Source organism: Heterocephalus glaber, unplaced genomic scaffold, assembly GCF_053883595.1.
Source record: "Heterocephalus glaber isolate CG9 unplaced genomic scaffold, H.glaber_assembly_v1.0 deba00000809, whole genome shotgun sequence".
NCBI lineage: Eukaryota > Metazoa > Chordata > Mammalia > Rodentia > Bathyergidae > Heterocephalus > Heterocephalus glaber.
In genome coordinates this window covers 1,938,608-1,965,849 of record NW_028258163.1, presented here as the reverse complement: position 1 = coordinate 1,965,849, position 27,242 = coordinate 1,938,608, and the positions used below count along the sequence as shown (strand labels likewise).

General features: G+C 36.2%; 1 protein-coding gene across 5 annotated transcripts in view; it reads right to left on the bottom strand.

The window, feature by feature from the left end:
* Ubr1 (ubiquitin protein ligase E3 component n-recognin 1) overlaps positions 1-27,242 on the bottom strand; it is a 190,835-nt gene that overhangs the window by 67,967 nt on the left and 95,626 nt on the right. For all 5 annotated transcript variants that reach the window (XR_002388329.2, XM_021241737.2, XM_013078437.3 and 2 more), the window contains exons 16-27: positions 23,992-24,053; positions 23,624-23,734; positions 22,568-22,633; positions 21,849-21,950; positions 13,665-13,728; positions 10,288-10,412; positions 7,247-7,299; positions 5,952-6,054; positions 4,852-4,900; positions 4,001-4,155; positions 2,556-2,655; positions 1,038-1,147 (exon numbers count right to left, since the gene is read on the bottom strand). Coding sequence is in view for 4 of the 5 variants with exons in the window: in XM_021241737.2 (XP_021097396.1) it covers positions 1,038-1,147; positions 2,556-2,655; positions 4,001-4,155; positions 4,852-4,900; positions 5,952-6,054; positions 7,247-7,299; positions 10,288-10,412; positions 13,665-13,728; positions 21,849-21,950; positions 22,568-22,633; positions 23,624-23,734; positions 23,992-24,053 (1,100 nt within the window). In the remaining variant the exon portion in view is untranslated. The remainder of the gene's footprint in view (positions 1-1,037; positions 1,148-2,555; positions 2,656-4,000; positions 4,156-4,851; positions 4,901-5,951; positions 6,055-7,246; positions 7,300-10,287; positions 10,413-13,664; positions 13,729-21,848; positions 21,951-22,567; positions 22,634-23,623; positions 23,735-23,991; positions 24,054-27,242) is intronic.

The following is a 27,242-nucleotide window of genomic DNA, read 5'->3' as shown; positions in this document are numbered from 1 at the left end:
CCCTCAAATATTCTGGTCACACTGGCTTTCTTCTTGCCTACCTTAGAACTTTTGCACTGCTATCTCCTCTTCCTGGAGTGCTTGTCCAAATTATTATCATACTGACTCTATGTCATTCAGGTCTTGGCTGATTACCCAAAATAACCCTGTACCATTCTACTGCATTATTGATATTTTCTTGCTTGTTTATTGTCTGTACTTCAAGTACAGTATGTGTTCTATGATAATAAGTCTTCAGTCTTATTCAGTCTAGGAAAGAGCATGGCATATGATAGGTACTCAGTATATACTGACTCAGAAAATAAAGATACAAATGAATACATCTGACATTATTAAAAAGAAAACTCCACTCAAACATAGGAAAGATGGAATTACTAATATGAAAAATTGTAAGTGATCTTGATAATCAGTGGTAAATGACTACAATGAAGAATATAGTGAGTATTGTGGTTTAATTTTAGAAGCAAGTAGTCTTTCATACAATCGTATACAATATAATGACATTTTGGTCAATGTCAGGTAACATAATCCTATAAGATTATGAGTGAAAAATTCCTACTGCCTACTGATATCATCACACAATTATATACAGAGTATAATACTTGATAATTGTAATAAGTGATTGTTATAGCTTATGTATTTATTATACTTTTAAAAACATTTATTTATTTGTGGTGACGGGGATTGAACCCAGGGCCTCAGGCATGCTAAGCATGGATTCTGTCATACTGCTGACTCCCATACTATACTTTTTATTGCTACTTTAGAGTACTCTCTTTCTATTATTAGAAACGTTTACTGTAAATGTATGCCGTGTTAAGCAGGTAGCAGTCTCACACCTCGTGTTTTTTGAGTATACTGGATGTATGAGAGGCCACACTGAGTGAGTGACTAAGTGGCTGAGTATACCATGTAGGTTTCTGTAAGCACACTTTATGATGTTCACATAAGGATCGAATCACTTAACAATGCATCTATAAGTATGTATCCTTGTTGTAAAGTGACACGACTGTTTTCAGTTTATTTTTCTAATTTACCTGGAGTATCCATGTTATCATGTCCTTCTGGCCTTCTAACTGGGGAATTCCTTTGAGTTTTTCCAAAAGCATTTGTATATTCTGAGCATTCATGGCTGAACTTCCTAATCCTTTTTGAAAACATGAAATTACATATAATTAATGCAGTAATTATCTTCATAACTATATAAAAATTACAATATTTAATATTACTCACATAGATAACCAAGATTTGCTGATCATCCCTTTAACTACCTTAATATTCATTCATTCATTCATTCATTCATTCATTCATGGTACTGGGGATTGAACTTGGGGAACCACTGAGCTAAATCCCTGGCCCCAATTTTTTATTTTTTAATTTTAACTTTTTATTTATTTTGAGACAGGATCTTACTATGTAGTTCAGGCTGGCCTTGAACTTTACTATGTAGCCCAGGTTGGCCTCAAACTCTCTGGCGATCCTCCTGCCTCATCCTCCTAAGTGCTGGGATTACAGGCATGTGCCACCACACCTGGTCTACACTAATTTTTTAATAGAAGAAGCCACAATTACATGAAGTACTGAGTTACAATGATATAAAATACTACCACATTAGAAAATAATATGAGAAAAACTTGAAATTTGTTTTGTTTTGTTTTTTTTGGTACCAGGGATCGAACTTGGGTCCTTGCGCCTGCAGAGCAGGCGGCTGAACCACTGAGCTAAATCCCTGGCCCAAAAACTTGAATTTTTAAAAAGTCTCTCTCCTCTATCTTCTACCTATATTACTAAATGAAAGCTACCCTGATGAACCTGTTTCTCATCTTTTCTTCCCCTGATTCACTGCCTAAGCAGAAGTCTTAAAGAGAAAGAAAACTCCCAAGAATATCTAAGTGGGAGGTGTTAGATCTATTAACCAAATAGGTTTATGTCTCAAGTGATCCAGAGAATATATTATGTAAACAGATAATGAGATGTCTGTTCATAACTCTTGATTTTATAATCATTGTCCCTGGAAATGTACACTGAAGAACAAACAGCATTTAACAGAAACCTGATCTAGACCCATCTTGTTCTTCCATGTTGAAAACAATGCAAAATGAACACATTATCATTCAATAAACTTCTACAATAGTTTTAGATTCTGAAATAACAGCTTTCACAGGTGGTCATGTGGATCTTATAGCTAAAAGCAGCACCAAATATTTGGAAATACTGACACAAGAAATGAAAATAAGAAACTACCAATGTTTGCAACCCTCCCTGCCACCATTAAAAAACAGAAAGCACAAGAGGGAGGTCATACAGTAAAAGGGCTTCAGTTTTAAAAAATATACCAGAAGTGCCGCCTGCCTCGCAAGTACAAGGTCCTGAGTTTGATCTCCAGTACAAAAAAACAAAAAACCCAGAAAATACTAGTTAGAAACTAACTAAAAAGATAATTTGGGGGTTTTTACATTTTCAGGAGTGACAGATTAAAACTCTCAAAGATCTAAACTTTTAATTACAAATTGGTAGTTAGCTCAACTGTGTTGAAAAGTGACACTCAAACATACTTGAAGCCTTATGGTAAAAGTCAAATGTTACTTCTTCTTCAGGAGCTTTTTGAAGCTGCTGCTTCTCTTCCAATAGACCCAGTGCCAGAATATGGAATGCCTAAAGGAGAAAATTAAGGGAAGATCTTTAAAATTGTGCTTCCTCAGAGCTGGGGGTAGTGGCACACACCTGTAATCCCAGAACTAAGAAGGCTGAGGCAAGAGGATCATCATGAGTTCAAGGCTAGTCTGGGTCTCATAGTGAGTTCAAGATCAGCCTGGATCACATAATGAGACCTTGTCTCAGAAAAAAAAAAAAATGTCTAGCCTCACTTCAAAGTAAAGAAATCTGAGTTTGATGCAAGATCATCTCATTATGGACCTATTAAAGGAGTACCAAATATTTTGAGTTTAATAAAATTCAAAACTAGCAAAAATTCTTTCACTGTACTAGTGCCAGGAAAGTAAACTGGTATAATGGCTTTGGGTGTCAATTTGACATTATCAATCAAAAATGTAATGATACAGATACAGTACTAGGAATTAGTATGATAAATACATTCATTTAAGTAGCCAAAGACATTTGTATAACGATGTTCATTTTAGTGTTGTTATAGCAAAAACCTTAAACAACTTGAGTGTGTATTAATAGGAGACTAGCTAAAGGCAAGATAGTATACCTATGCATTGGAAGATGCAGCTATGAAGAGTAAGGCAGATCAGTATGTGCTAACATTGGAACGATTTCCATAATATACAAAATTGTCACCAGTGCTTATTCCCAGGCAGGACAATGGGAAACACAAAGAAAAATTTTAACTTGATATCAAATATATCTCTTTAGGTATGAAATTAAATACTGTATGTATTTGTCATTATTATAACAAAAATTGAGATACATATATAGCATGACAGTATAGTAGACCCATTAGGAAAAAAACAAAATTTAGGTAGATGCTAAATAAATGTCCAGTTACAGCTACCACAAAGTGGCATGATTAAATAAACTATCTATAACAGTATTAAGAAAAAATAGCTGCTTCTACTTGAGCTAATTCTCATAACTCTATGAAATAACCATACTCATTTTACTAATGAGAAAGTTGTTCCTCCTAAATAAGAAGTGGGGAACCCATGATTTAAGTCTAGGCCTATTCATCTTTAACTCCTTACTATTCTGTCTCCTTTTAATAAAAGTGAAATAAAAGAAGAAAAAAATCATGATGCAATAGAGACACAATTTATAACTAGCATGAGTAGGTCTTTTTTTCTTCAGGTTTTTAAAAATATAAATGGTTCCCAAGTGTGAGGATTTTAAGGCATAAGAATGTATCACTATGGATATTTGTGCCACATGTAAGTTATTTTAACAACCCTTAGTATGAAGTACTACACATATGATCCCAACTTAAGCTAGGATCTTCTCCAGACCACGAGCACTCTAGGAACATCTCAGGTAAACATACCATTTGGAGCATTCCTTCAGTCCACAAGTTAGAATCTGTGTCTACTGCACGTTCAAATATGGTCCTGAGGATGTACATCATAATGTCACAGCTGAGAAGGTTAACTACTTTGCTGAAAGCAGGACAGAACTCAGGAGGAGGCGGTGGCGGCAGTGCTATATGGAGTAGGGGATGGAAACAGGTATATTTTTAATGGGGTTATCCTACATACTTAATTGCAAGTGTCAAAAAAAAATAGATTATGTGCAAATGACATATGATTTTTTGCTCCTTTAAAGTACTGAAAATATCAATGTTGAGAAAAATGTAACTGTCACTCTCCCAAAATAAACTATATTTGCTATTAATTTAAAATTTTGTCTCCCTCCTTTTTGCTCTGTGAGGCAGCGGAGCCTGGGAAGGTGTCTGGTTTAATATTTGTTATTTTTTTAAAAAAGAACACAGATCATGGATGTACCAAGGGTTTTTTCAGCTTATTACAAAAATGGATTTCTATAACCCTGGAAGGGGCTTGAGGCTATGGAAGTCTTAACTAGGCAGTGGACTGTGGATGGAAGCCAACGCTGCTAAGGGGGTGTGAATGCATTGGTGAGGGGGCTGTCTTTAAATATACTGTTTAACTGTACCATTTGGAGCCATCCAGAAGCTATTGACCATTAAAATTATGAGAATTTAAAAAAAAGCCACATCTTAATATGTGAACAGAAAGGAAGACTCTTTGTACTTCTTTTAGCTGCCCACTCCCCAAAACCAAAAAAATAAAAGCAAATCATAATATAGAACACAATTTTTTTTCTTTTCATTCTTTGGGAACACAAATTTTTGACACAATTTGGAATCTCACTTTTTACCTTCATCTTTATTATCTTGTTTTCTCCTTTTCTTCTGCATATGTTCAGCCTATTAAAAAGGAAAAATCTATTATTAAGTATATTGCTTAGAAACACAAAACAAATGGAATACTGTTTTAAAGCAGGGAAGACCCACCCACCTACTAAAATATTTTATATATTGAAGCATATTTTCAAAATGCTATCTTGTCCATTCTAGGGAAGGTCACTGAAAAGTAGTTTAAGGAATGCTTCTTCTTTCTTATTTATTTATTTATTTATTTATGGCTTTTTGAGACAGAGTCATGCTATATAGTTCAGGCTGGCCTTGAACTCACCATGTAGCCCAGGCTGGCCTCAAACTTGTGGCAATCCTCCTGCCCCAGCCTCCCAAGTGCTGGGATTACATATGCCACCATGCCTGGATGAGGAATGTTTCTATCAAGAACTTAAAGACTCCATTCTTTTTAGTAAAAATTATTTCCTTAGTACTTATTATATATGTGATTGTCTGTAAATTAATAATTTATAAAGTCAAAACCAGATATCCCCTTAACCACGTGATTAAATTTTAACATCACCCTTCCTTCATGGGACCAACAGACATTAAGTGGCCACCAGTGTGATACAATATATCACCTATGTAGTATTCTTGCCCAGAAGTGTTTAATTTGAATCTTATCCTAACTGTAGCCAGACCACCCTGAACACCTGTGCCAGTCTCATCTGAATCTAATTATGAGAATACAATCATTTTGATGCAGGCTGCAGAGGATTCTAAAAGAAAACTACAATGTTATGAAAGACAAGGCAAAGGACTTACTTAGCCTAAGAGACAGGAGGGAAGCTTGATAGCCAAATGAAATGTGGGATCATGAAATACATGATACTCCATCGAATCCTCCTCCCCTGAAGGCAGATATCAAGGACATTTCTAATATATATAGATAACAAAGAACACTAGATAAGATTACTGATTCAATTTTAATTTCTTGGGGGAGAGCATCCCTTCTACTATTGAGAACCAGCATGAAACTACAGTAGACTTGAGAATTTTTCTGTGGACTTACAAAACACAAAGCATTTTAGGTTGGTTTACTGAAAAGCATGCTTTCTCCTACCTTGCTATGCTGTGTTTTGGAGTAATGATAAAAGTACATATTAAAGTCTTTCAGTGATTCATCTTTCAGTTCATAAACTCCATGGCCTGATACACCTGGTTTCCTAAATAGATAGAAAATACAGAAGTGAACTGCAGTATTCTTAACAGTACAGAAAAAAAATAAGAATCTAAAAATTAATCTAAAAGTTACAATATATAGAAAGAATAATTGTATTTTATCTAGTCCTGACCACAGTTAAGATGTAGTTTTTTTGTTTGTTTGTTTTTTTGGTACGGAGGATCGAACTTGGGACCTTGTGCTTGCCAGGCAGGCAGGGGAAGCAAGGAGATAAATCCCCAGCCCAGGGGAAGTTTTTAAAATACTATCTAGATCTGACCCCACCCCCTACTTATATTCCTGAGACTTCTTTTATAGCCTTTGGAGCCTAAAGATTGTCTGCTAAACTATCACACACTTCATTGTCTAAGTTCAAATCTAAAATGGTAGGGAGATATAGTCTTAGCAAACTGTACATGAAAATAGTGCTGAGTTTTCTATACAGTACTCTAAGGAAAAGCACCAATGCCAAAATACCACACCATATTTGCTGTGACATTAAGCAGCTTTGGCTGGCTGGCTTTCATTCCTTGTTTCTGCCTGTCTGTTGCTCGTCTCTGTCTCTCTCTCTCCCTCTCTTTCTTTTTTTTTTTAAAGGGAGGAAATGTTTATTTTGGTTCAAAAGTTTTGGGTTTCTACCTGAATCTTAAGTCAAATATATCACTCAACATCATTAGAACATAAAAAGCTCTAGCTTATTTTATAAATTATTTGAACCCAGTAATTTATTTATAAACATAATACTATATTCAGCAGAAATTCACTCTGGTATCAATTTTTCAAATTAGAAGAATTAGTCCAATTAAAATCTTATTTCCATTTTAAGAATGAATTATAAATTTTCTAACTTTACTGGAAAAAACTAAAATAAGAAAATAAAAATGTATAGAACAATGAATAAAATCATGGCTTCCAATTAATAAGAAAAAGACTATTGGAAAAGTTTATTAACTTGCTATCTAAATCACCCAGTATCACAAATAGGTATTTCTCATTTACCTCCCCCCCAAACTCATCTCTTTAACAAACATGTACTCAATGCCACTGCGTGGCTCTCATCTTCTTCACACTTCTAATCTGTATTCCATTCCTACTACTAGCAGTCTGGCAAGAACTTCAGGCTTCTACAAAGTACCCAAAGTGTAAGAAAAAGATCAATCTACCCCGTAGAAGAAGTATAAACATTAAGCACTTACTTAAATGTGGCCACTTTGTTTATGACATTCTCTAAGCCAGTTTCATTATTTTCCTGTTGAAACAATTTTTATCATTTTTACCTTTGTGTATTGAAATACATTTTGTTTTTTGGAGACAGGTCTTGCTATGCTGTTGAGGGTGGCCTTGAACTCACTATGTAGCTCAGGTTGGCCTCAAGCTTGTGGCGACCCTCCTGCCTCAGTCCCGTGAGTGTTGGGATTACAGGTGGGCACTACTATACCCGGTCTTGAAATACACTTTTAACTGCATGTCTACAGTACTTCGCAAACAAAAAATAAAAAGATCAATTTTCAGTATAAAAATTACATCCAGTTTGCTGCATTTTGGTGAACTGATTTCTTTTTTTTTATTTTTTATTTTTTGGCGAACTGATTTCTTAGGAGTTAATATCTATGTATAAACTACATAACAAAGAAATGTTTGCCTTTATGCTGAACATGCATTCCTGCATGTGTACATGTACACGCACACACACATCCATTACCAATAGTTCAATGAAGAGAAGCTTTTTTTATGCAGTACTGTCATTACCCACATTTGGGCACATGCTCATGCTTTTCTAATCCCTAAATCCAAGGTAACAGGATAAATGGGACCCAATTAGAAATTTCTATCAAAATACATGTATAGATGTCCTGATGTATTCTATCATTTGTAATTATAATAGTTTCTTGCTGGTTGGCCTGAACATTTTCTTGAAAAGTGAACACTATTTTTTTGTGAAGTCAGGATAAGGACCTAGTAAAACTACTACAAAAAGTTTATAGATGCTGCTTGTAAATATCTACAATATTGTAAAATCATAAGAAATTTAACCCTTTTTGTTTTAAATTTGTTTTATTTATTCAGTTTTTAAGAGATGGGGTCTTGCAATCCAGGTTGGTGCCAATCTCCTGGGCTCAAGTGATCCTCCTGTCTTAGCTTTCCAAGTAGCAGGGACTAGGGGCATGCCACCATGCCCAACTTGACCTCTATAAAGAAAATGTACTCCAGGATACGTAGCAAAAAGTTAGAAGATGCCTTAAAACTGTTCTTTTTTTTTTTTATCAAAGTATGGTATGTGCATCACAGGTAATACATGAAATTATTTAGATGTCATATAGTTATATATTATTAAAATTTAAAAATATGTATCGGGGAAAATGACAGAGAATACCAAATGCACACAGATGGTATTGCTTAGAAAAATGTTATGGGAAACTGCAAGTTGACATTTCAAAGGTATTAATCATAGAATTGATAGATGGATATGCAAAAATTTTGAAGTGATATGCTAAATAACTATAATTTGAGAATCATTAAACAGTGAAACTGGAAACAGATACAAATAATTTGGGGTGGAAAGGAGGGAAAAGACCAGTGGTCAAGGGTTATCCTTATTGTATCTCTTTAGAAAACCTTGATGGTAGAAATAACTACAATTCTTTTTTTAAGAACCAGTATTCTAATTCATACTCAAATTTTCAAAGGGAAAAAATATGAATCTTTAGGACTATTATGTTAATTTTTTTTTTTTTGGTACTGGGGATTGAACTCGGGACCTTGTGCTTGTGAGGTAGGCGGCAGAACCACTGAGCTAAATCCCCGGCCCTATTACGTTAATTTCTATACATACGTAATCATAAATATCATCTGTGGTGACCACAACAATATACCTTGCAGAGGAAGCATAAATGTTCTGCTCAAAGAAGCATAAAGGGCAACATGACTCAGCTATTGTGCCCTAGCGACACTAAGCTTCCTGATGATGCTCTCCAACAAGGAGTAAGGTAGAGATACCAAGATATCAAAGATACTAGGCTTGCTCTGGGAGACACAGAAAGGCACCAGTGGCAAGGTGCCAAGCCCAAGAGGAGGATGCTTTTTAAAAAATTAAGTTGACATATAATATTGCGCATATTTATGAGGCAGAGTAAAATTCAGTACATTCATACAATGTATAATGAACAAATCAGGGTAATTAGCATTTCTAAACCCTCAAACATTTATAATTTCTATGTGTTGGGAACTTTTGGACTCTTTTTTCTAGTTATTTTGAAGTATATCATAAATTGCTGTATAGTTACTGGTACCCTATTGTGATACAGAACACTAGAACTAGTTCTTGCTATCTACCTGTACTTTGGTACTTTGTCATCTAACCTCTAGCTATCTGGCTTCCTGCTACTCTTTTAGTCTCTAGTGACCACTATTCTATTCTCTTCTTCTATGAGATCAAGTTTTCCATAGGATGCTTCTATTTAATATTCTTCCTACTTTTTTTCATAGGAATCAGACCTGCACAATACTCTGGTGGCTGTCTCAGCCTTGCCCAGTTCCCTCATAACTTTATTTATTTGTGTGTGTGTGTTTTTGGTATCGGGGATCGAACTCGGGACCTTGCGCTTGTGAGGCAGGCAGCGCAACCACTGAGCTAAATCCCCAGCCCTCTCATAACTTTATTTAGAAAAATTTTTTGAGGGCTGGGGATTTAGCTCAGTGGTTGTGCCGTCTTCCTCACAAGTGCATGGTCCCGAGTTCAATCCCCAGTACCAAAACAAAACAAAACAAAACAAAATTTTTTTGAGCCAGGGATTCTTTATGTAATTCAGGCTGGCCTAGAACTCACTATAGAGCCCAGGCTGGCGTCAAACTCTACGCAATCCTCCTGCCTCAGCCTCCTAAGTGCTGGGATTACAGGCATGAACCACCATGCTTACTTAGCTTCCTCATAACTTTAATATAAAGCCTTAATATTTTACCTTCAGATCTGCTTCCCAGAAGACCCATATTAACACACTGCTCCCAAAGACTCAGTATTTCAGGGAGCCCCTTTTTATCTGGTGAAGTACTATTTAAAGTAAATAAAAAGTGAAGGAGTTTTTCCTACAATTAAAGCTTATACCACTAAGGGATGAGACAAAAATATGGGGCTTTTTGCTTAACATATTCTCCTGAAATTTAAAGTAGCTTCCGATTAAAGAAAAAGAACAAACCATGCCATCTTGAGGTGAAGCAAGAGAAAAACAGTTAGACTTACATTCTCAGGCAAATTTTTGGCAATAGCACTGTGTGGCATGGGCTCAATGCAAAGCAAGTGAACAATTTCTCTCATTATGACCTCTTCTTTGGTCACACTTCCCACTCCAGGTACATACCGCTCTCCTAATACAATGAAAAGAAAAAGTAGAATAATTAATTGCTTTTTGGTTTAAATCTCTCCCCATCAGATATATTTACACATATATCAACGCATTAAGTTTATTATGTATCCCTCCTATGAAAGAGGGATCAAAAATTATTTCAACATTTTCCCAACTCCAAACAAGAGTTTATTTGTTGAAAGACAAGGGAGAAAACTGAGTAACCTGAAGAAGAATCCAGGCATCTTAACTCATGTACACACACACACACACACAAACACTGTAACAACAAGACCCCTCAATTAATTACCCTCTGCTGCTAATCCAGAAAACAAGGCAGATGGCATGTGAATGAGCAGTGGCCATCACTGAACAGCTTTTCTTTGAAGATCTTCCTCAGTGTTGCCTCTACCAGCCAGGTGTGGCAGGACACACCTGTAGTTCCAGCACTTGAGAGGCTGAGGCAGGAGGATTGCCATGAGTTTGAGGTCAGCCTGTGTTACATAGTGCCTTCAAGGCTAGCCTGAACTACATAGTGAAACTATCTCAAAAAACCAAAAAAACCCAAAAGTCTCTACTTGTGGTGAGACTCTGACCAAAACAATGTTTGAAGTGGGCTGGGGATTTAGCTCACTGGTGCCGCCACCTGCCTCGGCCACCTGCCTCGAAACCGCAAGGTCCTGAATTCAACTCCCCCTCCCCCAAGAATGTTTGAAGTGAATTCGGAAAAAGGAAGGAACTTTCTGGACAGCAGTTCAGGACTCCTGGAATGCATGGTTAAAGTTTAGAGCAGAATCTGAAGGACAACAGTCAGCAGAATTAAAAGCAGTTTGCTCTCAGAGATGTTTCTTGTGGCCATTGTGTCCCCTCTTGCCCTGACAAGACTGCTTAAACTAGGTCAACATGTTTCATGTAACAAATCATTCCATGCCAAACCATCTGATTATGGCCCCATCTCCTGACTAAAACTCCTATACAATAGGTTGCAAATGCCTTTCTTTCATGTCTTTGTTCTCATGTCCTTGAGTTACAAATAAATACCCATGGAGGTATCAGCTTGCTGCTGTTTCCCTGAAGCTCTCTTATGCTGAAATAGCAGTGCTCCTGGGTCCTCTCGGTGACTGAACTAAAGTTTCATCTCTAACTAATCTTCTCTGTCCTTTACACACCTTTACATAGCCATGGTTGCACACTGGGACAGTTATTTAAGAAACAACGACAACAACAAAAAAATGAAACAACAAAATGAAGACTGAAAAACAAAATACTTAAAAACATCTTTATGGGTCAAATGAAAACCCAGTAATATGTATCAAGAATGACTGGTGTTGCAAAAATGCCCACATAATCAGGTATTCACTTTTTTTTTTTTCAGTACCAGCGACTGAACTCAGGAATTTGCACTTGCCAGGCAGGTGCGGTGCCACTGAGCTAAATCCCCGGCCCAGGTATTCATTTTTCACTGCAATAAAATGCAAAATGGAGAAAGGCAAGAGCCAAGTTAACTCTGGAAACGTCACTGGTATCTACAATATATGATTCGAGCAGATTCATAATATCTGGCTGTATGTCATCATCGATTCTCACTACTGTAACATCGGTACTAAGACCTATGATTTCTATAAGACACAAAGAAAGAAACCCTTAAGAGATCTGATGAATTCTGCAAGTTTGTCAAAGAATGGCTTTTTAAATGAATTTGTTTCTATTAAACTCATTCATCTTTACATTTGTAAAGCCTTTTGTAATTTTCACATTTTTTCACCAAAGAGTGAATTTTGGTGCTAGAAGCAACCTTAAGAGATCATATAGGATCCAGGCATGGTGGCACATGCCCATGAACCCAGCACTTGCGAGGCTGAGGGAGAAAGATCACCACAAGTTCAAGGCCAGCCTGGACTACATAGTGAAATCAAGGCCAACCTGAACTACATAGCAAGACTGTCTTAAAAACCAAACAAAAAACAATCAAACAAACAAAAATGATCATGTAGATTCCCTTCACATTTTACAAATGAGGAACTGAGGGTCAAAGAATATGAATGAGATGCTTGTGATAGTTGATGGCAGGGCCAAACTGAAGCCTTTGATTCCTAATCCAAATATTTTTCTACTTAATGTTCTTTACATTATAAAATCAGACAATATTTTTTAAACAAAAATGTTGATTCTTGAAAGTAATGAACCTATACTCAGAATATATCAAGCATTAACGATTAGAAATTTCTCATATCATATTCTAAGAACAAACACAAAATTTTTCTCTAGTTTTTATACTTTGGTAAACTATATAATCAATTTCATTAGCTTTTACACATTTTTATTTATTTATTTATTTTTTAATTTTTTTGGTACCAGGGATCAAACTTGGGACCTTGTGCTTGCGAGGCAGGTGGCAGAACCACTGAGCTAAATCCCCGGCCCTTTTTACACATTTTTAATTTGCTCCTTCGTAGTGTTATTAGTTTCATACTGGAATACGCCAGACAGACGTATGTAGTCTGGAAAGGTTTAAAACATTATCTACTAAGACAAACAACTGATCCACCACCAGCTCTCAGACAAACAAGTTATGGCTAGAATCTTCACTAGGAAATACAAAAGCAAAAGTATCTGGTGCAGCAAAGTAAAGAACAGTGAGAAGCTGAGAATAAGATGATGGCAATAAATGTACGCGACTGGTAAAATCAAGACTATGATACAGTATACATCTGTCTTCAAGAGGTTAGAATTTGTAAGTACTTCTGCAAAGAAGGATTATATTATATTCAGCTGAAATATAAAACACATTTCTGAAGGTCAATGCCATAATAACTTGATAAACATTATTTCTAGCAAAGAACATTTTTTGCCTTTCCCCAACTAATCTCAATGAAGCTAGGTATGACCAATATTTGTGCAAGGTAATTTAACACAATGACATAATAAAACTACAGTTTACGTAGAACTATGTTATGTTTAAATTTCGTATACTTATGTAATTTTTAGCACTAAATGAGTAAGTTTTAAAAAAATCTATATTTCTATCCGGGGTAACTATATCCTAGAAGTTTGAAGTCCATAAAATTACAAATAAGGCATTAAAAATTAAAAATATAAGATATGTGCTCTTCTAAAGGTGTTTCTAAATCTATCAATCACATTAGACACATTTATCTCTAATATTCTATATAGTATTTGAGAGAGGAATGAGATGATCCATTATAACTCTTGTTAACATTCTCTCTAAAAAGTAATCCATGTTATATTTCAAAACATTTTGTTTTAGTCTTACCCACAACATAGATGAGGACCTGAAGCATTTCTTCTATTAATGTATTATACTGCTTAATTAAATCCTATAGAATTGAAAATGAATAAATTAGTTACATAAGAACCGAAAACTCCATAAAACATGCATTTCTGTATCAGACTCATAGTCCTTCCAGTCTAGTATTTTCTTTCAGAACATAGTAATACAAATTATGAGGTTAATAGTTCCTTTTTTTTTTTGATACCAGGGATTAAACTCAGGACTTTGCACTTGTGAGGCAGGTGGAATGCCACTGAGCTAAATCCCCAGCCCTTAATAGTTCCTTTTTTTGACATCAAATCCAAAAAAGTTCACAATACCCTGCACATGAATATTGAACAACTATTATTGTTATCATTTTCATTATCATTATCCTTATATCATTATTTATCCTAAGTTGACAAGCAAATTGTAATCTTTAACACTTCCTCCACTATTAGCTTCCTTCTTACTGGGCTAGTAAGATAGTGGTTCAAATAGTTATGGTGAAAGTACAGTTCTCTAACACATTTTTTACTTAAGTACTGTATCAAATCATATTTATTTTTACTAAGTATCATGACTAAAAATTCATTTGCAGGCTATGTCCTATTCATTGCCACTTTGCAAGGGGCTTCCAAATTGAAAGAAAGTGATTTCATGAATTCAAAACAGTGAAGGGTTACTTTATAAATTAGGACTTCAAATACTGAAACAATAGATGTGACAAAACATCATGAGACAAATTACAAATTCTGCAAAATGGAATCAATATACCATAAAGGAAGAGTTAGTAGTCCTTAAAAGAGCTTTTACAAGAACAGGAATAGACTAAGAACAGGAACTGATAATTCACTGACTTCTGCAAAGGTTAACAATAATTAAAACACATTCAACTCCACCAATAATTAAAAACTGCAAGTTAAGGTGAAAAGTCATTTATCATCTGTCAGAGCAACAAAGATTTAAAATATTGTGCCATTAGAAATGTACATATTTGAGTTTAAACAGAAATAACTTTCCTGACACCAATTTCTCGATACCTATAAAGAGCCTTAAAGAGAATGCTGCTTTACACATCTTCTAAGAATTGATCTTAACAAAATAATTAGGTAAAAGTTTTAAACAGTGAGGTACAGATGTCTGTAAGATCAAAAAACTACAGGGCTGGGGATTTAGCTCAGTGGTTCTGGCTCCTGCCTCACAAGCGCAAGGTCCCGAGTTCAATCCCTGGTACCAAAAAACAAACAAACAAACAAACAAACAAAAAAACCCTGCAAAAAACCTCTAGCATCACAAGACTAAAGTATAACATACTCATTTAAAATGATACAAAAAGGCTGTTCCACCACTCCCAGCCCAGAGGAAGGGGCTTCCGGGCCACCATTCCACCGCTCCCAGCGCAGAGGAAGGGGCCTCCGGGCCTCTGTTCCACTGCTCCCAGCACAGAGGAAGGGGCCTCCCGGCTGCCATTTCATCACTCCCAGCCCAGAGGAAGGGGCTTCCTGGCCACCGTACCACTGCTCCCAGAGCAGAGGTAAGGGCCTCCAGGCTGCCATTCCACTGCTCCCAGCACAGAGGAAGGGGCCTCAGGGCCACTGTTCCACTGCTCCCAGCACAGAGGAAGGGGCCTCCCGGCCACTGTTCCACCGCTCCCAGCACACAGGAAGGGGCTTCTGGGACATGGCACCACTGCTCCCAGTGCAGAGGTAGGGGCCTCCGGGCTACCATTCCACTGCTCCCAGCCCAGAGGAAGGGGCCTCTGGGCTGCCGTTCCCCTGCTCCCAGGGCAGAGCAGGTGAGCCTTGTGGGCGCCAACAGCACCCCCGCCTAGTCGAAATGAGAAGACACGTAAATAAGTCTCAAAACCAGACTTCCAGATCACCTACAGCAACCCCAAAGAGAAATAAGATGGAACACTCTAATACTCAACCACCTGGACTCCCTGAACTGGCAAAAAAAGACGATCTGCAAAAAATGAAATCAGAAATAATTTCTCTGAAACAGCAGAGATTGTGCTCATAGTGCAAGACACGATTGATAAATCTAGAGAGGAGCTCAGGAATGTGATGGAATCCCAACATAGGAAACAAATGGAATCCATAAAACAGATGCAAACAGATTTCCAGGAGATTATAAAACTCCATTGAACGTCTACACAGCAGAATGAGCCAATGTGAGAACAGAATTTCAGATATAGAAGATAAGATTGCAATTAGTGACCAGGAAAAGAAAAATTGCTTCAAAATTGTAAGGGACCATGAGAAATCAATCCAGCAGCTGCTAGATGATGCAAAGAAGAATAACATAAGACGGATTGGAGTCAACAAAGAAACAGGAGAGAGTACAGATGACATAAACAAACTGTTCACAGAAGTGATGGCAGAAAACTTCCCAAGGAGGGGAAAAGAACTTGACATACAGATAAGTGAGGCATATAGGACTCCAAATAGCCTTGATCAAAAAAAATCTACACATAGGTATATAATTGTTAAGATTCCAGAAACCCAACAGAAGAACAAAGTTCTACAATCAGTGAGAGAAAAGAAACAAATCATATACAAAGGAAAGCCCATCAGAATCACAGCAGACTTCTCAACGCAAACCCTCAAGGCAAGAAGAGCTTGGAGTGACGTATTTCAAGCCCTAAAGGAAAACAGCCTCCAACCCAGATTGATGTACCCTGCAAAACTATCTTTCAAAATTGATGGAGAAATAAGATACTTTCATGACAAAGAGCACCTTAGGAACTTCATGAATGCCAAATCAGCACTCCAAAACATTTTAGACAACATCCTAGGAAAAGACAATAAGGTTCACAACCCCAGGAAGCACAGCAGAATGAATCCATTGGGCATGACAAGAAATTAAATGTAAAGGGGGAGAATCCAACAAAAAGAAGAAGTCATGACAATGACAAGTCAATATATATCAGTTATAACCATCAATGTTAATGGTCTCAACTCACCAATCAAAAGAAACAGACTGGCAGAATGGGTCAAGAAGTAAAATCCAACAATATGCTGCATACAACAGACACACTTAATTCAAAAAGAAACTCATAGACTGAAAGTTAAAGGGTGGAAAACAATACTCCATGTGACGGGAACCCAAAAAAAAGCAGGAGTAGCTATCTTCTTTACAGATCAAGTGGATTTCAAACCAACACTGATTAAGAGAGACAAAGGACACTACATCCTTGTAAAGGGAAAAATCCAACAGGAAGAGATGACAATCATAAATATCTATGCACCAAACACTAGTGCACCCAACTATATAAAACAAGTACTAACGGATGTGAAAAGTCATTTATGCACTAATACAATTGTAGTGGGGGACCTCAATACCCCACTGTCACAAATAGATCAACTAGACAAAAAATAAGTAATGAAATACTAGAACTCAATTGAACTCTTGAACAAATGAACTTAACAAATGGTTACAGAATGTTCTACCCCACAAAATCAGAATACACATTCTTTTCAAGTGCACACGGGTCACTCTCCAAAATAGACCACATACTCACTCACAGAACATGTTTAAGTAAGTGCAAAGGAATTAAAGTTATCCTTTGTATATTATCAGACCATTGTGCGATCAAATTGGAGATCAACAGCAAAAGGAAGCACAAGAATTTCATAAACACATGGAAATTGAACAGCACACTTCTGAATAACCAATGGGTCACAGAGGAAATTAAAGAAGAAATCAGACAGTTCCTTCAATTAAATGAAAATGACAACACAACATATCGGAATCTATGGGACACAATGAAAGCAGTCTTACTAGGGAAATTCATAGCAGTGAATACTCATATTAGGAAAACGGGGTGAGCCCAATTAAACAACCTGATGCTGAACCTCAAGTTTCTACAAAAAGAAGAGCAGGACAAACCCAAAGCTCATACAAGGGAGAAAATTATAAAGATCAGAGGAGAAATCAATTCAATGGAGACTAAGAGAACGATACAAAAAATTAATGAAGCCAAGAGTTAGTTATTCAAAAGAATAAACAAAATTGACAAACCCTTAGCCAACCTTATCAGAAAAAGGAAAGAAAAGGCCCAAATCCATGCAATTAAGAATGAAAAGGGTGAAATTACAACAGAACCAGCAGAAATCCAGAGGATCATCAATACCTACTTCAAGAACCTATACGCCAGCAAGATGGAAAACACAGAAGAAATGGACAGATTCCTAGATACATATGAATTACCAAAGTTGAATGAAGACCTAAAAATTCTAAACGACCCAATATCAATCAATGAAATTGAAAATGTAATTAAAAACTTACCAACTAAGAAAAGCCCAGGTCCTGATGGCTTCATTGCTGAATTCTATGACATTTAGAGAGGAACTACTGCCACCATTGTTTAAACTCTTCAATGAAATTGAAAGGGAAGCAATAGTCCCGAATTCATTCCTGGAAGCAAGCACCACCTTGATCCCCAAAGCAGAGAAAGACCCAACTGAAAAAGAGAACTATAGGCCAAACTCACTAATGAACACAGATGCAAAAATCCAGGGGCCGGGGATTTAGCTCAGTGGTTTCGCTGCCTGCTGTGCAAGCAGCACAAGGACCCGAGTTTGATCCCCAGTACCCAAAACAAAACAAAACAAAACAAAAAAACCTGGTCACTCTTAAGTAGCCACTCATTGCTTCTTTAGGGCCAGGGATTTAGCTCAGTGGTTTCGCCACCTGCTGTGCAAGCGCAAGGACCCGAGTTCGATCACCGGTACCAAAAAAAAAAAAAAAAAAGATCCAAAAATTCTTAATAAGATGCTGGCAAATAGAATGCAGAAGATCATCAAGAAGATCATAAACCCTGACCAAGTGGGATTCATCCCACGGATGCAGGGATGGTTCAACATATGCAAATCAATCAATGTAATACACTGTATCAGAAGAGCCAAGGCCAAAAAACATGATCATCTCAATATATGCAGGAAAACCATTTGACAAAATCCAACATGGACTTATGATAAAAATCTTACAAAAAATTGGAATGGACGGTCTCTACCGCAATCTGATAAAAGCTATCTATGAAAAACCAACAGCCAATATTATACTAAAAGGTCAAAAACTGAAATCCTTCACACTCAAATCAGGAACAAGACAAGGATGTCCACTATCACCACTCTTGTTCAATATAGTTCTGGAAACATTAGCCACGGCAATTAAACAAGAGAAAGAAATAAAAGGAATAAAGATAGGTAATGAAGAAGTCAAATTGTCATTATTTGCAGATGACATGATACTGTATATAGAAGACCCCAAGAACTCCACCAAAAGTCTTCTAGACTTAATAACCAAAATCAGTCAAGTAGCTGGTTACAAGGTCAACACACAAAAATCAATAGCTTTCCTCTACATGAATGACAGACTCACTGAGAGAGAAATAGGGAAAATAATTCCTTTCACAATAGCATCCAAAAAACGGAAATACCTAGGAATCAACCTAACAAAAGAAATCAAAGACCTCTTCTCTGAAAACTATGGCACTCTGAAAAGAGAGACTGAAGATGCTATCAGAAAATGGACAGACATCCCCTGCTCCTGGGTAGGAAGGATTAATATAGTGAAAATGGCCATACTTCCAAAACTGCTATATAGATTTAGTGCAATTCCAATTGAGATCCCAGCAGCATACTTCATGGACCTTGAGAAAACAATCCAAAAATTCATTTGGAACAAGAAGAGACCCAGAATAGCAAAAGCAATTCTAGGTAACAGAAACATGGCAGGGAGTATCAAAATTCCCAACTTGAAACTATACTACAAAGCTACTGTGATAAAAACAACATGGTACTGGCAAAGAAACAGACTTGAGGACCAGTGGAACAGATTAGAAGATGCAGAAACAACACCAGACACACTCAACCATCTCATCTTCAACAAAGGAGCCAAACACCCTCACTGGAGGAAAGATAACCTCTTTAATAAATGGTGCTGGAAAAATTGGGCTTCAACTTGCCAAAGATTAAAACTAGACCTATATCTCTCACCATGCACTAAACTAAAATCAAAATGGATTAAAGATCTAAATATTAAAATAGAAACTCTGAACCAGTTGGAACAGAGGTTAGGTAGAACCCTTGAAGATATCAGTGTAGGAAAAGATTTTATGAACAAAACCTCAGTTGCTCATGAACTAGCACAATCAACAAATGGGATCTCTTCTTATTAAAAGGCTTCTGCACAGCAAGAGAAACCACCAGCAGTGTGAAGAGACAACCCACAATGTGGGAAAAAATCTTCACCTGCTCTTCCTCAGACAAAGGTCTACTATCTCAAATCTATAAAGAACTTAAACAGGGCTGGGGATTTAGCTCAGTAGTTTTGCCACCTGCTCCTGCACAAGGACCCGAGTTCGATCCCCAGTACCAAAACAAAAGAACTTAAACAAATCAGACCTCCCAAATTTAAAGACCCAATCCAAAAATGGGCATCTGAAATGAACAGACATTTCTCAGACAAAGAAGTAGAAATAGCAAATAAACATATGAAAAAATGTTCAACTTCACTCGTCATTCGAGAGATGCAGATGAAAACAACGCTGAGATTCCACCTTACTCCAGAAAGAATGGCTGCTATCATGAAATCAACCAATAACAAATGCTGGCAGGGCTGTGGGGAAAGAGGAACCCTGCTCCACTGCTGGTGGGAGTGTAGGTGCAACCACTGTGGAAATCAGTATGAAGATACTTCAAAGAACTAGGACTGGAAGTCCCATTTGACCCAGCTATTCTCCTGCTGGGTATCTTCCCCAAAGAATTAAAAGAATCATACCACAGTGATATATGTGCACCCATGTTCATAGCAGCACAATTTGTAATAGCTAAAGCATGGAAACAGCCCAAATGCCCATCAACTGGAGACTTGATAAAGAAAATGTGTTTTTCTTTTTATAAAATGGAGTACTACTCAGCAAGAAAAAAGGAGAAATTAGAGACATTTATAGCTAAATGGATGCACATTGAGGCAATACTCTTAAGTGAAATAAATAGGACACACGTTTATTGGCTATTCATTTTTTTTTAATTTTTTTTTTTTTTTTTGGTTCCAGGGATCGAACTCGGGTCCTTGCGCTTACGAGGCAGGCGGCAGAACCACTGAGCTAAATCCCCGGCCCCTGTGGACACACGTTTAAATACTGAATAGTTTCTTTAGAAACTGAAAGTGTAAGGACTAAAAGGTATAATAGATAATGTGAAATTGGAAGAAAAGGGGCAAAGGGGAAAGGGAAGTGGGAGGGGTAGGGGAAAGGAAAGAAGGGAATGGAATTAATATGAGAAAATGAAAAAATGGAAATAAAGTCTTTGCAAATAGGGAGGATGGAGGGGTTGAAGGGAGGGCAGGGGAAGGGGGAAAAATAAGAACCAAGAGAGATTATGTAAAGGTGCAAATTTCCAATGATGATTGTCATTATATTGTATACCTAAAATGTACCAATAAAATAAAAATTAAAAAAATAAAAAATAAAAATGCACTGCCTCATTAAAAAAAATGAAATGGTACAAAAATATAAAAATAATGAAATGATACAAAAATGATGATATAGCTGCATATTTATTTAATGACAAAGAAAAAGTCAATCATAGTATTTTGTTAAGCATAGGCAGCAAATTTACAAAATGAGATTTACAGAAGAATATAATTTTTGCTTTAAAAACAAACAAGACAACATTTTTTTTCCTCTCTTTTATCTTCTTTGGTACCAGGAACTAAACCCAAGGCCTCATGCTTGCTAGGCAGGCACTGCACAGCCAGCTACAACCCTGGTCCACGAACACTTTATTTTCTGAAGGTAGTATTTCATGTGGTATTTTTCCCTTTGTTGAGCTGTATATTCTAACTTTTCTGGATTGAAAAGAATGTGTGTATGTATGTATACATACAGTACTTTAAATCATTTCCAGATTATGGTACCTAATATGATACAAATGCTATGTAAATAACTATTATACTGTAATAATTTGAGCTTAAGAAAAGGAGAAAAGTCTATACATTAATACAGATTGAATTTTTTGTATATTTTTCATATATATATTTGATCTGTGATAGGCTGAAACCATGGACATAGAACCAACACATACAAGGGCCAACTCTGAAAATAAATAAATAAACTTGAAAATAGTGCAATAGTATTTCCCTCAGACTAATTCATTTGTCAGTTTCTTTGCTCACCTGATCTTTTGTGGATATGGTCTTGGTAAAAGCATCAGCAAGCTCATACCTCTGAAGTATCAGTAACAAAAACTTGTTAGGGTCCATTAAAGATGCACCAATCTGTGAATGAAATATAGCATCATGTTTCTTCTATATTAAACAGAGAAACAGGTTTTTTTTTCTAATAGTACTAGAAAATTATAAAGTAAGATTGTAAAAAATAATACAGCAGGCTGGGGATTTAGCTCAGTGGTTTCGCCGCCTGCTGCGCAAGTGCAAAGACCTGAGTTCGATCCCCAGTACCAAAAATAATAATAATAATAATAGTACAGCAGCCTCCTCTATTTCTGTGCTATCCTATTCAGTTTATTAGTGAAAAAAAATTTAACTTAAAAATAAATTATAGGACAAAAGAATAATCAAAATATATTATGTACAGGTACAAATTTCCTATGATGAATGTGAACATTTTATATATATATAAAATGCACCAATAGTAGTGCACGCCTGAAATCTCAGCACTCAGGAGGCTGAGGCAGGAGGATCACCACGAGTTTGAGGCCAGCCTCGGTTACATAATGAGTTCAAGACCAGCCTGAACTACACAGTGAGACATTGTCTCCAAAAAAAGTATCAATAAAACTAATTTAAATAATAAGTTATAATCTCTTCTCTTATCATGAGATACACAGAAGGAAGAATAAGGCATAATTATGAAAAGTAACTTAAACAGGTACCTGAAGCATGATAATATCTTTATCATACATTTCTTCTCTGCACTTAACGTCTTGGTAATAAAATACCTATAAATAAAGGAAGGTAGATGCTAAAAAACTTCAAACAAAATTCTCAACAAAATCTCTTCTTAAAACTTTCAGTTAGGAACTCCTGGAACTTTAACTGGTGGGAAAAAGTTGCAAATCTATGAAATCATTTTAAGGTATTTCTGATGATAAAGTGAAAAGTATGACACTGAAAACATTTGAAAGTTAAAAATGCTCTACATTTATTCTTAGTATATTTAACAAAAAATTTATTTCCTCTAAGTTTAAAATATCTATTTCAATAAAAGTAACCCAATATTTACACTTAATCATAATACCAGTTTTCTTCCAAGTGGTAATTTTACAAGTCTTATTTCCCACCCTTTAGGGAAAGTACTTCTCCTTATGTGCTCTAAAATAGAAGGAAAAATTATAAAGTAGCCTTTGATTAAGACAGATTATGTAAAGACTAAAAGTCTCTAAGTAAAGTAATCCTTAGAAAATAATTATGTTAACAGGAAACTTCTAAGTAAAGAGAGAGAGAAAAAAAGAAAAAAACAGGGCCGGGGATTTAGGTCAGTTGTTCCGCCGCCTGCCTTGCAAGCACAAGAACCCAAGTTCGATCCCCCGTACCAAAAACAAAAAACAAAACAAAACAAAAAAACCAAAAAATACAGGAAACTTCTGTGGTACTACTTACCGGCTTTCAGATCATCTGTTCACTTAAACACCCTAGTTTCTTTAATTAATTTAAGATAGGACAATCAACAAATAGGATAAAAGGAGAAACATTTATATGGCCCCTAAAATTTTCATTTCTAAGAATTTATACAAGAGAATAAAAACAAATACTGATCAAAATTTAGGAATATGAGGTAAAATTGTATAAAAGAAAAACACAATGGGGCCAGGGATTTAGCTCAGTGGTTCCGCTCCCTGCCTCGCAAGCGCAAGGTCCCAAGTTTGATCCCCAGAACCAAAAAAAAAGAAAAACACATTTATGAATGTGAATAACAGACCTTACCATACCTGGCTAATAAGAGACAGCCCATTTCTTCGCCACATCTCAGCAACTACCTGGGCAACCAACACCAGACAACGCAAAGGATATTCCACTAGCACCTCTACTTTCAAGTCCTCCTGAAACAGAGGGAAGTCAATTTCACTGTTTCTCACAGGACTTGGGTGTATCTTAGTTATGATGCTACATATTTATTCAGTAGTTTTCTCATCAGTGAAATGGAAGGTTTGAACTAGATGACTTTCAAGTCCTTGTGATTGATACTTTAATGGGATATATATATAGTTGGGTTTCAAAATATTTTCTTTCCACTGAACAAAAAAGCGGTGTTCTGAAATATGATACAAGCAAATCAACACTTAATAGAATCACTTACAAAAGGTACAAATTCATGCAGTCTTGAGACAGCACCCAGTCTGCTTAAACGTACATGAAGACCTAAATTGTTTTAAAAAGAAAGTGAGAAAGCAATTAAACCCAGTCAGTATGTTTACTAGTTAATACATCAAGTTTAGAAACACAGGTAATTTAAATGTATATTTACCAGGCTTGGTGTATAGTTCAGAGGTACAGTGTTTGCCTAGCATGTGTGAGGCCCTGGGTTCAATCAACATCTCCTTTCCTCCCAAAAAGCACATTAACTGAATTTAGAAATGACAGTCTAAAATGCAAACTTTTGACATTTAATTTTGAAACACTGTATTATCAAAATACTTAAAATACTGTACTGTGCAAGGTATGCACATATATTATATAAAACTAACATGCTGCCTCTCCAGAGGTTTATTCTGCTCTTGTTATCAAAAACTATTCTAAGTATTTTTAAAAATTTTATTAGTACATGTTTGCATTACATAATGACTACATTCCTTATGCGGAGTTGGTACGTGTACATAATGCATCTTAATTCTTTTTTCATCTCTTTTCCCTCTCCTCTCTCTTCATTCTTCCATCTCTTGATCCCCTTCCCATTTGAGAAAGATCTATCTCTCTACTTCCTATTATCTTTTATTTTGCTCTTTATTTATATTTTGGGTTTCTCATATAAGAGAAACCATATGATATTTATTCTTGTGTGTACTATTTACTTCACAACATTATGGTGTCAAGGTGCATCCATTTTCCTACAAATGACAAGTTATCCTTCTTACGGCAGAGTAACACTCTATTGTATATATAAATACATTTTTTAAAACCCATTCATCTGATGAACATACAGGCCACTTCCAAGATTTAGCTACTGTGAGTTGTGCTGCAATAAAGATAGGTAGGCATGTGTCATTGTAATATGATGTCTTTAACTCTTTCAGGAAGATACCTAGAAGGGGAATAGCTGAGTCAAATGAAATTTCTAGTTTCAGTTTTGTTTTTTTTTTCTGGTACCAGGGGTTGAACTCAGGACCTTGCACTTGCAAAGCAAGGTGCAGTGCCACTAAGCTAAATCCCTGGTCCTAGTTTCAGATTTTTGAGGAATCTCCATACTGATTTCCATAGTGGCTATACTAGTTTACATTCCCACCAACAGTGCAGAAGGTTTCCTTTTTCCGAACTGCCTTGGCAGCATTTGTTATTAGATTTCTTGATGATGGTCACTTTTTCTTACTTACTTATTCTAGGTATTCTTATTCTTACTTACTTATTCTAAGTATTTTAAAAATAAAAATAGAATCAAAATAAAATCACATGGTGTAAATGACACCATATATAAAAACTAACTTGCTAGGCACAATGGTGCATGCCTGTAATCCCAGCACTTGGGAGGCTGAGGCAGGAAGATTGCCACAAATTCAAGGCGAGCCTGGGCTACATAGTAAATTCACGGCCAGCCTGAATTATGTAGTGAGACCCTGTCTCAAACAAACAAATAAACAAACAAAAAACTAACCAACCACCAAACAAAAAATAACCAAAAAGCAAACAAACAAAATGAACTCAAAATGAATCAAAGATCTAAATAACTAAAACTATAAAATTCTTAGAATAAACGATAGGAAAAAGGTTTTGGGATGTTGGATTTGACAATGATTTGGATCCAACACCACCCTAGAAATAGGCAAGAACAGAAAAAAAAGAGTTGGGCATAGTGGTGCATGCCTGTAATCCCAGCACCTGAGAGGCTGAGGTAGTAGGATTTCTGCAAGTTTGAGGCCAGCCTGGAGTATGTACTGAGTCCAAGGTCAGCCTGAACTACATAATGAGACTCTGTCTCAAAAAAAAAAAAAAAAAGAAAAAAAAGAAAGAAAATATAGATAAACTGGACTACACCAAAAACTCCTGGCATCAAAGAACACTATCAATAGCAAAAGGCACCCCACAGCACGAGAAAAGATATTTGCAAATCATATATTTGATAAACAGGTGATATCCATGATATACAACCCCCCCAAAAAACTCTGACAATTGAACAAATCAATTGAATAGCTATTTCTCCAAAAAAGATATAACAAACAAAAAAAATCTGAAAAGATGCTCAATATCAGTAATCATGAGGGAAATGCAAATCAAAACCACAATGAAATACCACTTACAAATACCATCCAAATGAAGATGGCTATTATTAACAAATGAAAATAAACACAAAATAACAAGTGTTGGTAAAGATGTGAAGAAACTGGAACCCTTGTACATACACTGCTGGTGGGAGTGTAAAATGGTAGACCTACTGTGGAAACAGGATGGTGGTTCCTCAAAAACATTACACAGAATTCCCATATGATTCAGTAATTCCTTTCTTGGTATACACCCAGAAGAACTGAAAAAACCTTAACAGATTCATACATCTATGTTCATTAACAGAAATATTCACAGTAGCAAAAAAGAGGAAGCAACTCAAGTGTCTCAATGGATGAATAGTTGAACAAAATAGCACACAATGGAGTTGTGGGTTTTTTTTTTTTAAATAGAGTCTCACTATGTAGTTCAGGCTGGCCTTGAACTCACTATGGAGCCCAGGTTGGCCCTGAGCTCGCAGCAATCCTCCTGGCTCAGCCTTCTGAGTGCTAGGACTACTAGTGTGTGCCACCATGCCTGGCCATACAATGGAATATTATTCAGCCTTAAAAAATAAAGAAATCCCAACACATACTGCAACATGGATGAATCTTGATGGTATCCTAAATGAAATAACCCAGTCACAAAATGATAATACTATATAATTCCACTTATCACAGGTACCCAGAATAGTCAAACTGAGACAGAAAGTAAAAATGGTAGTTGCCAGAGGCTGTGTGAAAAGAGTAATAGTAAGCTACTGTTTAGTTGTAATATCATCATATGTCAGTTTTGGAAGTTAAAATGGTTTTGCAGATGGATGGTGGTCATGGTTGAACAACTATGTGAATGCACATAATGCCAATGCACACTTAAAAATAGTTAAAATGGTAAATTTTGTGTTACACATATTTTGGCACAATTAAAAATATAAACATATGAATTTTGACAAAATTGTTTAAAAAAACGACTGACAGGCAAATGGACAATTTACACGGACATTCCAATAACTAAAGAAAATCTATGATTTCTTTCTTTAGTGATAAGAAACGCTGACAGATTATCCATTGGTGAAAATAGGCAGAGAGGAAGGTTAAAATCAATGCCAAGATTTTATTATATTTAAATATGGTGAGA